Here is a 16,989-nt window from a genome sequence, read left to right on the forward strand (position 1 = left end):
TGATATCTTGGCTGTCTGCTTAGGGTCATTGTTCTGCTGAAAGTTGAATTGTCGCCCCAGTCTGAGGTCAAGAGCGCTTTGGAGCTCGTTTTCATCCAGGATTTCTCTGTACATTGCTGCATTCATTTTTCCCTCTATTCTGACTAGTCTCCCAGTTCCTGCCGCTGAAAAACATCCCCACAGCATGATGCTGCCACCACCATGCATCACTGTAGGGATGGTATTGGCCTGGTGATGAGCGTTGCCTGGTTTCTTCCAAACATAACGCCTGGCATTCACGCCAAAAAGAGTTCAATCCTTATCTCATCAGACCAGAGAATTTTGTTTCTCATGGTCTGAGAGTCCTTCAGGTGCATTTTGGCATACTCCAGGCGGGCTGCCATGTGCTTTTTACTAAGGAGTGGCTTCTGTCTGGCCACTCTACCATACAGGCCTGATTGGTGGATTGCTGCAGAGATGGTTGTCCTTTTGGAAGGTTCTCCTCTCTCCACAGAGAAATGCTGTAGATCTGACAGTGACCATTGGGTTCTTGGTCACCTCCCTGACTAGGGCCCTTCTCCCCCGATCGCTCTGTTTAGATGGCCGGCCAACTCTAGGAAGAGTCCTGGTGGTTCCAAACTTCTTCCATTTACGGATGATGGAGGCCACTGTGCTCATTGGGACCTTCAAAGCAGCAAATGTTTTTCTGTACCCTTCCCCAGATTTGTGCCTCAAGACAATCCTGTCTCGGAGGTCTACAGACAATTCCTTGAACTTCATGCATGGTTTGTGCTCTGACATGCACTGTGAAGTATGGGACCTTATATAGACAGGTGTATGCCTTTTAAAATCATGTCCAATCAACTGAATTTACTACAGCTGAACTCCCAATTAAGCACTAGGAACATCTCGAGGATGATCGGTGGAAACAGGATGCACCTGAGCTCAATTTTGAGCTTCATGGCAAAGGCTGTGAATACTTACAGTATGTACATGTAATTTCTTAGTAGGTTTTTTTTTTTGTTAGGTTTTTTTTTTAGATTTTTGAAAGTATTGGAACAAGAGGACATGTTCTGAAATTTGAGGAAAAATTACTTCACAGAAAGGGTAGTGGACAAGTGGAATAGCTTCCTGTCAGAGGTGGTAGAGACTAAGCGCCGTATTCAATTTGAGGCGAAAAGTCAGTTTCCACGTGTTTTTGGCGGAAACTTTTCGCCGATGACGTCATTTTCACCTGTTTGACTTTTACCCCGTATTCAATTTGAAAGACTTTCCAATGCAATGTAATAGGCAGAAAAGTTTTGCCTATGAATGGGAGGCGGAAAAAAGTGTAGAATTGGGATTTTTGGGGTACAACGTTGCGGGAACCCCCCTGCAGTATTCAGACAGTCCCCCAAAGGTAATCTGTGTCAAACAATTTTTAAAAAACACTTAAGGACACCTCAAAAATTACTTTGGAGAAGGGGGTGGGAAAAAAATGTGGGAGTACAAACTTAAAAACTAGCGTACTTGACTCTGGGGAGGGTCCCCAAGTATGCCCCAAGTGTTTTTTGGATTGCAGGTGCTTGCGGCAGGTGGATTTTTCACAATTTTTTTTCAACTTCACTTAAGCAACTTTAAAATATGCTGTCCCCCATTTTCAAGTACCCCAAATTTGCTGGGATAACTTATTTTCTACAAAAAAACCTCCAAAATACTATTCTGCATCACTTATAGAAAAACGTTATTTAGCAGCTATTGAGCCCGTTTAAAAACATCAAATACCTTCAGCAAGCCAAATCGGGGGGTACCATACCTAACTCCCATGTCAGAGCATCATTTGGGGGTGTCAGGCTGATTTCCCCAAAACTGACAGTACTTTCCGCATGTTCAAGTTACGCCGGGTCCCGTTTTCGCGTACTTCCATATTGAATACTGGGTAAAGCTGGGACGGCCGCGATACTTTTCCGCCTACAAAAAAGGCGAAGTAGGCGGAAAGTCCGGGCCGCGAAAAAGTATCGCGGCTCGGCTCATATTGAATACGGCTCTAAGTCAGTAGAGCAATTTAAACATGCATGGGATAGACATAAGGACTCAGAAGAAGGTAAGGATCAATAAGGGTTGAAGTAACAATATGTTTAAAAATGGGGCTGACTAGATGGTCCAAGTGGTTCTTATCTGCCATCAAATTCTATTTTTCATTGCCTATTTGGCACAAGCTCAGGAAAGTTATGCTTGCTACATATGGGCACATCATAGCCCCACAGAATTCTATAGTGACTGCTGTGCCATATGTCTGCAGCAGATATCCTTTTTAATACATATGAAGATCCATATGTAAATTCCTAAAATGACAGTTTTCTGAGATTTGGCAGCATTTTTTTGGATTAATAATGCTAAACAAGGAGTTAAAAGGGCAAGATCATTAGGTGCAGATGTTTACAATAGATGTTACCACTCTGAAGGAATTTCCCACAGCACCTGAAGAATCCCATTCTGTGAGATTTCTGGGGAATTTGTAGAAGGAGCTTGAAAACTGCATTTGGATAATGTTATTCGGTTACAATACACATGTAACCTTGGGGCTGAATGAAATGGTAACAGCCATGTCTCAATAAAAATACCTTTTTAAAGAATATAGTTGCAAAAATAGTTTATTACATGCAGGTTGGGTACAGGATCCCGGCTGTCATGGTACTAACAGTCAGAATACCGACAGAGGCATCCCTACATTCAGAATACTTAGTCTGATAAGTATCCTAACCCTGCCCCTAAACCTAACCTACCTTTACTGCAGCCTAACCATAACCCTCACCTCCCATAGCCTAACCCTAACCCTTCCCCTAGTGCCTAACCCTAATACTCACCATCGGGATGTCAGGGATTGGGATTCAGACTGTTGTCTGGATTCCAGTGCCGGGATTCTGACCCCCGGGATGCCTCCTACATCCCTTCCCTGCAGATCAAGCGATTTCAAGATGTAACCCTAAATATGTGGGCACAGTGAGGAAACATCAGTATAATGCTAAGATTTGTGAGATATGTATGTATGGCCATAAGGTGACAGTCAAGACAAACAGTAAAAGCCAGGATATCACAGGCGATAACTTTTCTGCAGACACCTGGTTGGATTGTGAATCAGTCACCACCATCTGACTCCTTCACAACAAATGGTCCAGAAGTAATGTATTCTATATGGTACATTGTAAATTTTTCAGTGGAAAGATGTTTTAAGATACAGTGCTTGGTTCATCAAGATATATTATAACAGCAAGAAAGTTTCTCAAACTGTAGTACTACAATCTGAAGACAAAAGTGATTGGACACCCCTGCGTACGCGAAATGCATGCCACTACACACGAGTTCCAAATGGCCACTAATGAAATGGTTCCGACAAGAACACTTCGTAGGGAGGCCCATGCACTTGCAGTTCTACGGAAACAACAAATGTTTTTATCAGGACAATAATGCCACCTGTCATGTTTCCAGAGTGATGCTGGACTGATATACAGAAAATTCAGTAAGCCTGATGGACTGGCCAGCTCAGAGTCCAGATCTTAACCCCAGTGAGAACCTCTGGGACGAATTGTAACGACTGGTGCGTTCTAGGCCGTCTCGACCTTCTTCATTTGGTCACTGTACTTAAAGCAGAATGGCAATACATACTGCCTGCTATTGTCCAGGAACTTCTCGACAGTTTGCCAGGAAGGATGGCTGCAGTAATCACTGCACGTGGTGGACCTACAAAGTACTGATGTTAATAAAATCTCGTTGATCTATTTGCTGTCGGTGTACAATCACTTTTGCCTACATAGTGTAGTTCCCAGGTCAAGATGGTAAATGCACGGTAATCTGCTACGGCTCATAACGCTGTGAGGATAATAAGCAGACAATTTACATTACAACATTAGGTTAACAAGAAACCCTAAGAACTGGTATGGTGGCAAAAAAACACCTCTGAATCCAGAATGGTTAATATAAACAGCAGACTCCAGTTCGTATGGGTAGGACACCTCACCTCCTCTTGATGACAGAACAAGGGGCATAGGGCCTGATTCATAGTTCTACGCAAATCCAATGGTTCGCGAACAACTATGAAACTATGATGGTGGGAGGACTACGCATGCGCAGGACCCTTTCTGGGTCTGAGGGGACGGCCACATGGTCTGTTTTACAAAACTAGTATGTCACCCCTGTTTTGTAGGCATACTGAATCTTGGGCCTGGGTCTTCTGACGCAGATTTCCTGGCCTAGGCAGAAGAATTCCTGCAGCCAGTCTGAGAAAGCTTAGGCATCCTCAGGTACCGATGGCTAAGAACATCGCTGCCAATGGTGATTTGATGTTACATTTACAGACATTCGGATCTGCGATGCTGGCAGGTGGCGTGTTTTTTTTTTTTTTTTCTCCAGACTCCTACTGTGCCCCAGGCCACAGGCCTTCAGTTGTTCGTTTGGTGCGGCAGGGTCAAGACGCACCTTTGTAACAGGGGACTGCTCAGGCAGTCCTAAGCTGTTATTTAATGTTTTTGGGTTGGTAGTACTAAGCTGCATATACTGCGACTCCATCTACCGCTGCCAGGCCGCAACACCAGTAACTGGGCTGGTGATTTCAGTGAGTCATGGTTGAGCTTTGCTAGTAGCAATGCTGCGACCTAGACTGCAACCAGAAGCATGGAGATGTCTGGTAAGGAGGTTCCTCGCTTGTGGGGAATCGCACGTGGCAGTTCTTGCTTCTGGTGTCAGGGACTCACCAGAAGAGGCTGCAGTCAGTGCCCGGGATTGTCCGCATCCTCATTACACAATCAGGGCCTTATCTGACGCTGGGGATTGGCAGCAGAAACTTCTGCTGCCATGAGGCCAGCGTACCCAGCAGGTTAACGCAGCTTAGGGGGAGGTAGGCGCTCCCCCGGCATCTCCTCCCCCGACCAGATGCTGTCCCTACGAAGGGTTTTGCGCGTCTGAGTTGCTCTGCCTACCCTCCACATGTGCATGAGACACAAGTGCGCTGCTGTAGCTGTTGGTCTCAGGAGGGTTTGGGTCAGTCTCCTTGTATACCTCTCCTGTGGTTAAGGTATACAGGGCTCTATATCCTACCATTCCTGGTGTTTGTGTAGTTGATTTAAAGTCCATTGTAATTATAGTACATATGCATTGTATGTGACTGTTTGCTAGCTGCTAATGACACTCTTTTATTACTGTCTGTCAATTATAACTATCACTATTTTTTCTCTCCATCCTTTGGGGTGGAGGTTTTTTCTTTGAGTACTTAGCATTCATTTGAGATGTTGTGAAGGCTGTCACATAGCATTGCATTTATTTTCTGAACATGTCTAAAGATAATGGGAAACAGGAGGGGGAGCCTTCTGTGATGGTTCCATGTAAATTATGTATGACCTATGTGGCCCCTCAGGACGTAAAGGATGGTTTGTGTGTTGTCCGTTTTATAAAGGGCCACCTCATCAGTCCAGTTTTCCTGTCTCTGGACAAGAGCCATCTTGGGTATCCTCTTTGTCCCAGGTAATGAAGCAATTTGTGGATCGTATCGCTGCTCCCACAATGTCTCCTTGGATGCGGTATCCACAGCATGCTGTGTTTGCACCGCCTATTCATCCTTCCTGGAAAGATGTTTATGGCCATTCTAGTCAGGATATGGCACCATCTAATGTTGAAAGCAGACCGGTAGTTACTAAGGCGCCTAAGCGCAAATGATCTTTTTATCAGTCGGCTCAACATATGGATTCAGACGCATCATCAGAGGAATCAGATGATGCGCAGGGTTCTTCTCTAGGGTCTAGCTCGGGGGAAGAGGACCATCCGTCCACAGTGGATGTTCCTTCTTTGGTGAGGGCGGTTAAATCAATCCTAGATATTCCGGATGATGAACCAGCTCTACTAGTAAAAAGGCTCCAATGTTTAATCGCCACCAGAAGGTGGTCAAGACGGAGTTTCCTGTATCTGATCAGCTCATTTTAGCTTTAGGCATTGGGGTAACCCAGATAAACTATTTGTGAATAAAAGAATAACATCGTTGTACCCTTTTCCAGCTTCTGTATGTACTAAGTGGGAGGTACCTCTTACTGTGGATGCTCATGTAACGTATTTAGTCAGAAATGCTACATTGCCTATTCTGCCAGCAACTTCTCTGAAGGATTCCACAGATAAAATTGAAGCATGTCTTAAGGCAATATTTTCATCATCTGAAGCTATTACTCGTCCAGCTATAACTGGAGCCTGGGTAGCCAAAGCTGTTGAGGAATGGATGGGGGCATTGGAAGACACTCTACCAGATGCTACCAGAGAACTCCGCATGTATATCTCCCACATACGGGAAGCTGCTTCTTATCTGGAAGGAGCTGCAGTAGATGCTGGAATTTTAGTTTCTAAAGCCATCAGCAGCTTCAATAGTGGCACGCAGGGTCTTTTGGTTAAGATCATGGATAGCTGATAAAGGATCAAAGAGGCGGTAGAAGTCTTGCCTTTTTATGGAAAGGTACTTTTTTGGAGCAGCGTTGGATAAAATTTATAGCTACTCTGGCAGCTTCAAAATCAGCAGGTCTGCCATCTACGGCGGTTTCTTTGAGGTCCTTCCGTCCTAAGGGATGAACAAGGAAACAGTCTTCCTCTAGGTCGACTAGTTTTCGCAAGACAACAAGGCGACAAACTAAGAGGTCTAGACCGCCAAGACGTCCAGCTTCTAAACCGGATGACAGACCTGCGGCCTGATGGGGCGAGCTTCCTCCTGGGGGATCCCAGGGTGGGAGGTCGACTTCTTCAGTTTGCGGATTATTGGCATCAAACAACAACTGATGCCTGGGTCCAAGAAGTGGTGTCTCAGGGGAATGCCTTCACTTTCAGGAGGCATCCTCCCCAGAAGTTCTTTAGCATAGATCCTCCATCAGATGCGGTCAAAGCCTTGGCCTTTCAGGAAGCCATTAATTCCCTGCTACAGGCGGGGGTAGTAATCCCGGTTCCTGTGTCGCAACAGGGACCGGGTTATTCTAATCTATTTCTGGTTCAGAAACCGAATGGGGCTTATCGCCCTATACTAAATCTACAAACCCTCAACAAGTTTATCAATGTTTTCGCTGGACATTCAGGATGCATATCTGCATGTTCCTAGTGGTTTTACAAAGCCATCTTCAACTCACCATAGCCTGCTTACGAAAGCACGGCTGGATAATCAGTTGGAAGAAATCGTCACTTTCTCCAACACAACAACAGATGGTACATCTGGGAGCGTTGCTGGATTCTCGGGCACAAACGGTGTTTCTGATAGAGGACAAGATTGTGGTGCTGTCATTATGAATATGCAAGCTGCTACGCAAGCGAAGGGTATCCATTCTGTTAGCCATGCAGGTCCTGGGATCAATGGTATCCACCTTCGACATCGGGGGGAGGGTATGCTCTGTTCCATTCCAGGCCTCTGCAAAAGTTGATTCTCTCCAAGTGGAAGGGACAGTAATAAGGTCTCAGAGGATCATTCTGACTCCAGGGGTTCGTCACTCTCTCCTGTGGTTGCTGAGAAAGGATCATCTGCACAAAGAGCGCATATTCTGGATTCCAAATTGCGTGCTTCTCACCACAGACGCCAGTCTTCGTGGATGGGCGCAGTGACAGGTCATCACACCTTTCAGGAAAGATGGACAAATCAGGAAAGTCATCTGCCAATAAACATTCTGGAACTACGAGCAGTGTACAGGTAACTTATCCTGGCACAGGACCTGCTCCAGGATAGGCCGGTCCAAATTCAGTCGGACAGTGCGACTACAGTGACCTACCTCAATCATCAGGGAGGCACGAGAAGCTACGCAGCCATGAAATAATTGACACAGGTTCCAATTTGGGCATAACGTTATCTTCCGGCCATCTCGGCAATATTCATACCAGGAGTACTCAATTGGGAAGCCGACTTCCTAAGTCACCAGGACATACACGCCGGAGAGTGGTCTCTCCATCCGTAAGTGTTTCTGCTCTTGGTAAACAAATGGGGTCTACCAGAGAGAGATCTCATGGCGTCGCGTCACAACCGCAAGGTCCTCGGGTATGGATCCAGGTCCAGAGACCCATCAGCAGCCTTCGTGGACGCACTGGGAGTAAGATGGGACTTCAAGCTGACTTATCTCTTTCCTCCGATTTACTCCTTCCAAGAGTTCTCAGGAAATTCAAGCTGGAAGGCGGAACAGTAATACTGGTGGCTCCGGCTTGGCCCAGATGTCATAGTTTCACAGACATACAGAATCTGTCCATAGACTGTCCGTATCCTCTTCCTTTATGGTAGGATCTGCTAATGCAGGGTACCTGCTGGCATCCGGACTTCCCTAGTCTGGCTTTGACGTCGTGGCTCTTGAATCTTCCATCCTAAAAGCAACAGGTTTTCATAGTTCTGTAATTCAAACGATGCTTAGGGCACGGGAGCCTGCCTCTGCCCGCAACTATTACAGAGTTTGGCATTATTTTGGTCAATGGTGTTCCCACAGGAAGTATGATCCTAAGGTGTTCAAGATTTCCAGAGTACTGGATTTTCTTCAGGCGGGGTTAGACAGCGGTCTACGTCTAGCCACTTTGACAGTGCAGACAGATTGCCTCATTACCAAATTTAGAATTTTTTTCCAAGGAGTTCTGCGAGTTCAGCCTCCTTTTGTTCCACTGGTAGCAATGTGGGAGTTGTCTTTGGTTCTTAAGAGGCTACAAGCTTCCCCATTTGAACCTCTAGACTCTGTAGATTTGAAGTAGTTGACAGCGAAGACACTTTTTTTTTTTTTTTCTTTTGCTATCTCTTCTGCTCGCAGAGTCTCTGATTTGGCAGTGCTTTCTTGTAGTTCTCCATTTTTGGTTTTTCTCCAGGATAAAGCTGTTCTTCGTACAAATGAGGGGTTCCCTTCCTAATTGTATTTCCAGCTTTTCAAGCTTCAAATCTTTCTGTAGGTGAATCCTTCCTTTATGCAGTTTGTGCGCTCCACATAGATATGGAGAGCACGAACTCTGTTAGAAAATCAGATGCTCTTTTTGCATTATATGGTTTTCACAAACGAGAATGGCCAGCTAATAAGCAGACTCTGGAGATGGCTATGCCTGACTCTCTCAGGTGCACATACAGGCTGATCTCCCTGTCCCAAGCACTGGACAGCTCATTCTATGCGGTCTGAAGGGCCATCGTGGGAATTTATAGTCGTGGCACCCCTGCTGAACAATTGTGCAAGACAGCCACGTGGTCTTCTGTCCACACTTTTCTTAGCTTCTATGCCTTTGATACTTTTGACTCTCGGGGTCCTTCCTTTGGGCGACGAGTTCTCCTTTCTGCACAAGGGGCGTCCACCATCCAGGGGAACTGTTTTAGGACATTCCCATGTTATCCTTGTGGATCCCTATGGACCGTGAACAAGAAAATTAGAGTAATGGTAGACTTGCCTAGATATAACTCCCTTTTTTTTTTTTTTTTTTTTTTTTCACGATCCACATGGCACCCACCCTGACGCACCTGCCTGCATGGATAGCTTTTTCTTTCAGTACAGATTCCCTCATTTTGTGTAAGAGTGTTTCTGGTGTACAATTGCTTCCTTCTCTTTCCTGCTCCTGCCTTGAGGCTTATTAACTAAACTGAAGGTCTCTGGCTAGGGGTAGGGTATATATGGAGGAGGACCCGAGGCATCCTGGGAGCTGAAGCTTTAACTGTTTGGTGCCTGGATCTCTCAAACCATAACATCCCAATGGTATCCCTGTGGACCCTATGGACCTCCATGAAAAGGAGTTATCTAGGTAAGTCTACCATAACTCTTAATTTTTCCATCACTGCTGTGTCCAAAGATTCAGCAGCGATGCGTACAACTCTGATTCAGGGCCCCATAGTCAAGGAATGAAAATAAACTTCACACAAATATACTGTAAATTAGAGTGGTTTGGAAAGCAATTCAACAGTTTCATCGATTAGTTAAATGAAAAATGTCAGCTTTAATCTCTGACAATAGAACTATGGTGGCCTTCTTAAAGCTGCAATGGGCACAAGAAGCAAAGCAATGATGGTGGAAATGGCAAAACTATTACCTTGGCCAGAAAGAAACTGTAAGGCGCTTTGTTATATTGAACTACTTTGTGTGATTAGTTAAAGGAGAATGTATGGCAGGCTGTTTGAGCCTAAAGCAAGTAATTCGGAGTCAATTGTCACTAAATCAGAAAATCTTCCAGCTACTGATAAAAAGATTCAGCCTTCCCCAAGTGGACACTATGGGTCAAAATGTCAAAGTACCAAGATTCTTCTTTTGCCATAAGTTCATGGGGTCAGATGGAGTGGATACATTGTCAATCTTATGGTTTCAGCTAGCCATTTCTTTATATTGGTTAAGGTGTCCGTGGTTCCCAGTAGTCTCCGAAGTACTTCAGGAAGAACCATGGCATCTCTAAATCCAGATTTTTTGTTTAATGGTCCAGTCGATCACCCAAATATAGAGCAGCTTCATTTAGAAGCCTGGAAATTCAACAGGTGCTGCTTAGAGACAGAGGGGTATCCCAGTCAAGCTCAGGGTACAGGTAGTTTGAGGACCAAATTCACTACAGAGGAACTGATGATTTGTTTCTTTCAGTAGTGAAAAAAAAAAATGTTGACACATCAATGTAATACGTAAGGCATTCCTGGGTGCATTACCTGAAACCGTGTTGGATGTTCCTCTGAGATGGAGGACATTGAAGTAGTTTTATTAATGGCAATTGCCTTTGGGAGAAGGGTTGGAAAGTTAGGCACTATGGTGCAAATAACCCTTGTCATATATTGGTATCTAGTCAGAACGTCTACACCACGATGTCGACCAGTGGTGGGGCTGCAGTGCAGTCCAAAATTCAAATAGGGGAGCCCACACCTGGGCCTGCAGCTGATCTACCAGCACGTATTTAAAATGTGACAGTAATTTATGATATTGTTTTTATTCCCAATACTTTGCTGCTTTGTACAGCTCTTAGGTGACCTCAATACAAGGTTGTCCTTGATTTAGTACAGAGGTATGCACTTCAACTGCAGTGGAACTACACAACCCAACATGCCCTGCCACCAGGGGCGTATCTATAGTGGGTGCAGGGTGTGCGGGGCATACGGATTCAGGGGGGCCCCCAATGCACACCCATACTTCCTAATACTTGGCTCTCCGAAGTCCCAACTCGGCTGGAGAGGCGCTACACAGAACGCCTGGAAAGTGGCTGCAGAGGCCGCTTTTCCGGAGTTCTGCGCATGCGCAGTAGGGAAATCGCTGGAAAAATGACTTCCGTCCCATTTTCCCGCTGTCCTGCGCCTTTCGCAATAGACTTCAGGCACAGGCTAGTGCCCGGAGTCTACTGAATCTGTCAGTACGTCGTGGCTGCCGGAGAGTGTGGAGAGGGCCACGGATGGTGAGTGAACACATGCCCCTTCTTCTCTAAATACGCCCCTGCCTGCCACAGTTTAGCTGTTAATGCATGCTAAAACTATGGCAGGGCATGCTGAGATGCTGCTAGAATGGCAGAGGTTGTCCACCTGCTATTGTCCATGTATTGAATATTTTTAGAACTATTTAAAGGCAAATACACATATACATAAACTGTTTAGTGTTGGGTAGAGTTCACAGGCCTAATAAAACACAGGCTGATATTGCTATGGTTTGCCAGTCCTGTGATCTAGTGGGACCCCTCCAAAGGCTCCTACTGTACAACGCTACTCTGCTACACTGGCAGTCCCTCTCCAGCGCTGGGTAGTATTTACACCACTCTCCTATAAACTTTAATTTGCATAAATGAGGATTTTACATAGGAGAGCAATGTGGGCAGGATGGAGGGATCATCTGGATCAACTGTACTTTGCATTTTATTAACAGACTAAATTATTTCACTCTTGTCTATATTGAGTGTTCTGTCATCTTTGTGTCACTGGTATATTTTGTCACTTGTTTTGTCTTGTTTCAGAAAGCAGCAGACCATCAAGCACCATCTCTAAAGCTACAGACCTCACCTCAGAAGATGAGAAACCAAAACCTTAAGGTCAAAGTGGGGAAACTTCTTCCATAGCAAGAATCCTGTATGCAAGCAAAACTGAATCTGTGTTGTCGAATAGTTCTACTATTTCAAAATTAGGGAATTGGTTTTAAGCAACATTGTATCTATATCTGAGATATTTAAATATTTTTATACTATATATGTACTTACTGGCAAAAGAGATTAATTTAAGTTTGCAGGCCCGGACTAAGGCTTACAACTGAAAATGCACCATTGCCCAACAAACTCATAAGAGACTTTGAAATTTAAAAGAGATCAAACTGTTTTTATTGGTTTCAAAAAGCCTAATCCGTACTAGGCAACCTCAAATACCAGAACTCTTCCACTCTCCTTGAATCCACAGAACTGCTAATTATTTTAGGAATCTTTTAATTAGGCAATAAGTCGCATGACAAAGGTCGTCCATTGGCAGAAGGAGCTACTCTACACAATGTGCTGGTGCACACGCTTTACCATTACATGTAGTGGTGGTCATGTTTGAATTTAGTGCACAGGTAATGTCACAAAAAGGGTGCTGTAACCTATAGCAACTAATGAACTCTTGGCTTTCCATTAGTAAACTGCCATGGTGACAGGACCTTTATTTTACAGGTATCTCTTGCCAGTTTTCTTCAATTATTTTAATCTGTTACTGACCATCGGCCTACTCCTCTGAGGCTACATTTCTATATCTGTCTCCAATACCAGGAATATAGGTTGACATCTCCTGTTTACACTCCATGCTAAAAAACGCTGCAAGATGTTTACACAATGAAGTAATCCCCTGAAGCTACATCCTATGATTGGTCAGTCGCAACCTGCAACAAGACCCGTTATTATTGGCAAGTACACTGCGGCAGGCTCACAATAATGTTCAGGTGATATGCCAAAATAACTCAAGTAGAATATTTAATACATTGTTTCAAGGTAACCTGTTATTGGCACCAATTTACTAACATACCTCCATTTGCATGGATTATGTCTATATTGGTATAATGTTTTAGATTTGTTAAGAAATCCATTTGTAAGGATAATTTAAGGAGCCAGTTTCTATAGCAAATACATTCTATACTTCATTCCAATATATGTGATTGCATGGCTTCTGAAATGTGAGAAATAAAATAATGCATATAGCTAACAGTCACTTATATTATATAGGCGTTACATTCCTTTATGTAACAGTTTGCAGTTTGCCAGAACTGATTGTTGTGGTTACTGCAGTATCAAAGTCATATAGACACAACATTATCCACACAGGACCGTTTAATGATAGATACTGTAATATATGCACGGGTCAATTTACCCTCTTATTAGTTTCAGGATTTACTCCTTGTATTAATTTTATCCTATCCACGTGTAAAGTCAAAGATGGCAAAAGATACACCCGGATTTTGCTAAAAACAATTTAAGGGACGCTGAAGAAATACTGTCATTTTACTGTGTTTGTAGATAACATGTACCTGTTACATATATTGAAACCAGAAACAAGCAATGTAAGTTGTACTTTTCCAGCATACCAGCTAGGCAATAACCAAATACTTCAAGTCTTTATAGGGGAAAACCAATTTGCCCAATACGGTTTAGGTCACGTTTTTTGTTCTTTTTCCCCGTGGTTTCTATTTCCACTTAGTTGAAAGATATGTTTAAGACCGAGTTTCCCAAACTCTACCATTAGAGTCCAGGTTTTAAGGATATCCATGCTTGACCACAGTTGACTTAATTAGCACATGAAAAAACTGTTGCAAAGGGCAACAAAAGACAAAAACTACCTTTTGGGGCACTCTTGAAAACTTAGTTATTGAAAAATTTATTATATATGATAAAAATAAAATTTAACCTTTATTAAATTCCCTCTAAAAAGAGTGATAATAAATACACTCCAATTAATTAACAATATCACTAAGCATTAGTAATATCACTCAGATCATACTGAAATAACATATATTAATGTATGTTTGGTGGCGAAAATTTCTCTCTAATAAATCTCTCTAATGAGCCCAGAGGCAGAAATAATAAATAAATAAGGAAAATATATGAATTTTCTCTAGCCCTAGGCTAGAGAAAATTCATATATTTTACTTATTTATTATTCCTGCCTCAGGGCTCATTAGAGAGAAATTTTCGCCACCAAACAGATCATACTGAAATAACATATTAATGTATGAGTGATATTACTAATGCTTAGTGATATTTGTTAATTAATTGGAGTGTATTTATTATCACTCTTTTTAGAGGGAATTTATTAAAAGTTAAATTTTATTTTTATCCTATATAATCAATTTTTCAATAACTAAGTTTTCAAGAGTGCCCCAAAAAGAGAGTTTGTCTTTTGTTGCCCTTTTCAACATTTTTTTCATGTGTATTACACAAATTTTTTGGGTGCACCATCAATAGACTGTCATCTAATAAATGAATACTGTATGATTGACCATAATTTTGGTTTCTTTATAGATCTGTTTCATATCATTCATTAGTGCGGACTCTTCATATTTATCAGACTTAATTAGCACCTCAGTCAATTTTATTTAACCGTCTGGGCTCAAGCATGGATATCCTAAAAAAAATGGACTGTAATGGTGGAACTTGGGAACCTCTGGTCTTAGGACATTAAATTCCTGGGAAAATTATCTGGGATCATGCTATTCATGTACTGCAGACAAGGCTAAAAAGGATTTTATTAGCTTACATTGATTGTATAAAGGTATGGATGTCAATTTTTGTTTTGCAAATGCAATTTTTTTTTTTCTCTTTGTGTTTTTATATGTTATAGCAATGACATGCTTTATTTTCTTTTACATGTATGTTCCAAATATAAATTATTTTGTTAACCTGGTCTCTGAGTGGTGATTTAGGAAAAAAATACACCGCTAGCTGATGCAATTGGAAAGCTAAAAGAGAATATGTAAACATAATGTATTGATGTATACAAATGTTATGTCCATTTTTATTTTCAGTGCAGCTGTCTTTCAAAGTAGAATTTTTAAAGGTTTCTAGTCCACAGTTAAATGGGAGGGTACAAAAAGCCACATTCGGCATTCTCTCCATCAATCCCTCACTGGTCTCTATAGGGGAGATATAGCAAACCTTCTAAAGTGGACAAGTTGCCCTCAGCAACCAATTAGCTTCTAGCCATCATTTATCTAATACATTCTATAAACTGATAAGTACAATATTATTGCTACGGGAAACTACACCATTTGTCCTCTTCAGAAGATTTGACACAACTCCCCCAAAATGTAGTGAATTCAACAAAAGCTCTCTTGTTAGCTGATGTCCACCCAGCTATGCTGCTGCTTGTGGCAGCAACTGAAATGGCAGCCTCCTCATCCATTACACATGCACCCATAAATATTTCTGCTTTGTTTTATGCTTTAAAAAGGAACATGTTAGAATTTATGAGCATTAATAAATATACCTGCCAGGTAAATTACATAAAGATAGGCTTTTGGATCAGAAGAAATAAATAAATAAATAAAAAACAATTTCTGTTCCCCAAAACTTACTCCACAAAAGAGGGTCTGTTTGGATCAGCTGTTAAGGTAGTAAGGCTTAAATGATATCCCCATACACATGGTAGTGTGTGTATGAAACTCATTGTTGGATAAAACCGAATTACAATTACAACACCAGTGTCACCACTGTAGTACTCCATGATCTATATTGATGAGTCATAAAAAAACATAAGAAACAAGGCTTTAGATAGGAAGTGAAATAGAATAAAATTAGTTTAATAAAACTGACTCCGCTGCTGGTTTAGAATTTAATGCCAAATCCTCACTAATAAAAACTAGAAAAACAAAAAAGTATACAGAGAAAATGTTGTATACTGTATAATAAACCTAGATGAATCTATACATAAAAAAAAAACAAAAAAAACTTGAACTATACATAAAATTACTAGTACCCGATAAAAATGAATAAAGACACACTGCACAACTGGAGTGTAGTCAAAACCTCTACAATAAAAACATTGACAGTCAAATGGTCAACATAGATTTAAACTTTCATAATATAGACATTACAAAATGTCGACATCCAAAATATAGATTGGTCGTAATGTCAACTGATATATATAATTATTTTGGCATGTCGGCAGTTCAACCATCGATAATTGATAGTCAATCATTTATTAAACAAAAACCACACGATTGTAATCATGAGAACAGACCATCGATCTATTTCAAATAATTATTGTAAACTTTGTGTAACTCTATTTCCTAACATTATTAATAATTGTAATGTCTAGATTATGAATGTCGACATTTTAACAATGTTGACCTTTGTCTATATTTCAAACAAAGTATTGATTGTCTAACTTTTGAGTTATGCCCGAGTCGATATTTTTACTGTTGACATATCAGCCATGTTGTTGAATTGGTGTTGATGGGGATGCTGTCAGAATGCCAACGACGGAATACCGACACTCGTCATAATCCTTTCGCCGACATCCCGAAGACAAGAACTGGGGTTAGGAATTATAGGGGGAGGTTAGGTTTAGGCATCGGGGAATTAGGGTAGGGTTATAGGTTAGGTTTGGCTTACTTACCTGGGGGTGTCGGCATGCTAACCTGGTCGGGATTCTAAACGATGGGAGCCCGAACGCCGGCATCCCGTCTTGATGTTTTAACTGTCTGTTATGTACTTGGCTCACACTACCAAATACTGGGTCTTGGCTCTAGTTGACAATTAGGAGAACAAGACCCCACTGATTTAAAGCCGTTGTATCCAATTTCCACATAATGCTCCTACTGAAGGTGTTTATACATATGTGTCCTCTTGCATCTTTGCCAATCACGCTGCAAACGTGCGCACGCTACATCATGCCTCGTGCTGCGTTCGCACTATGCAATCCTATGGAGTCGCAGGTGCAAACGCAGCATGCATACCCGTTTGCGTGTGCGCGACTCGCATGAGATTTACTGCACAAGCAGCAAAGATGCAAGAGGACATATCTGTAGCAGACTTGCTAAAGGATGTATTGGTGCAAGTCTACAAATATTTGAGTATTAGTTGGCATAATGCAGCTACATACTGCTTATT

At 42.2% G+C, this 16,989-nt stretch overlaps 1 protein-coding gene across 1 annotated transcript in view; it reads left to right on the top strand.

The window, feature by feature from the left end:
* LOC148518080 (inositol hexakisphosphate and diphosphoinositol-pentakisphosphate kinase 2-like) overlaps positions 1-13,696 on the top strand; it is a 36,244-nt gene extending 22,548 nt beyond the window's left edge. The window contains exon 6 of the mRNA XM_088477661.1: positions 11,881-13,696. Coding sequence (XP_088333787.1) covers positions 11,881-11,954 — 74 coding nt within the window. The 3' untranslated portion in view covers positions 11,955-13,696. The remainder of the gene's footprint in view (positions 1-11,880) is intronic.
* Positions 13,697-16,989: the final 3,293 nt, after the last annotated feature.

The sequence above is a fragment of the Taudactylus pleione genome, unplaced genomic scaffold, assembly GCF_031769625.1.
Source record: "Taudactylus pleione unplaced genomic scaffold, aTauple2 ptg000202l, whole genome shotgun sequence".
NCBI classification, from domain to species: Eukaryota; Metazoa; Chordata; class Amphibia; order Anura; family Myobatrachidae; genus Taudactylus; species Taudactylus pleione.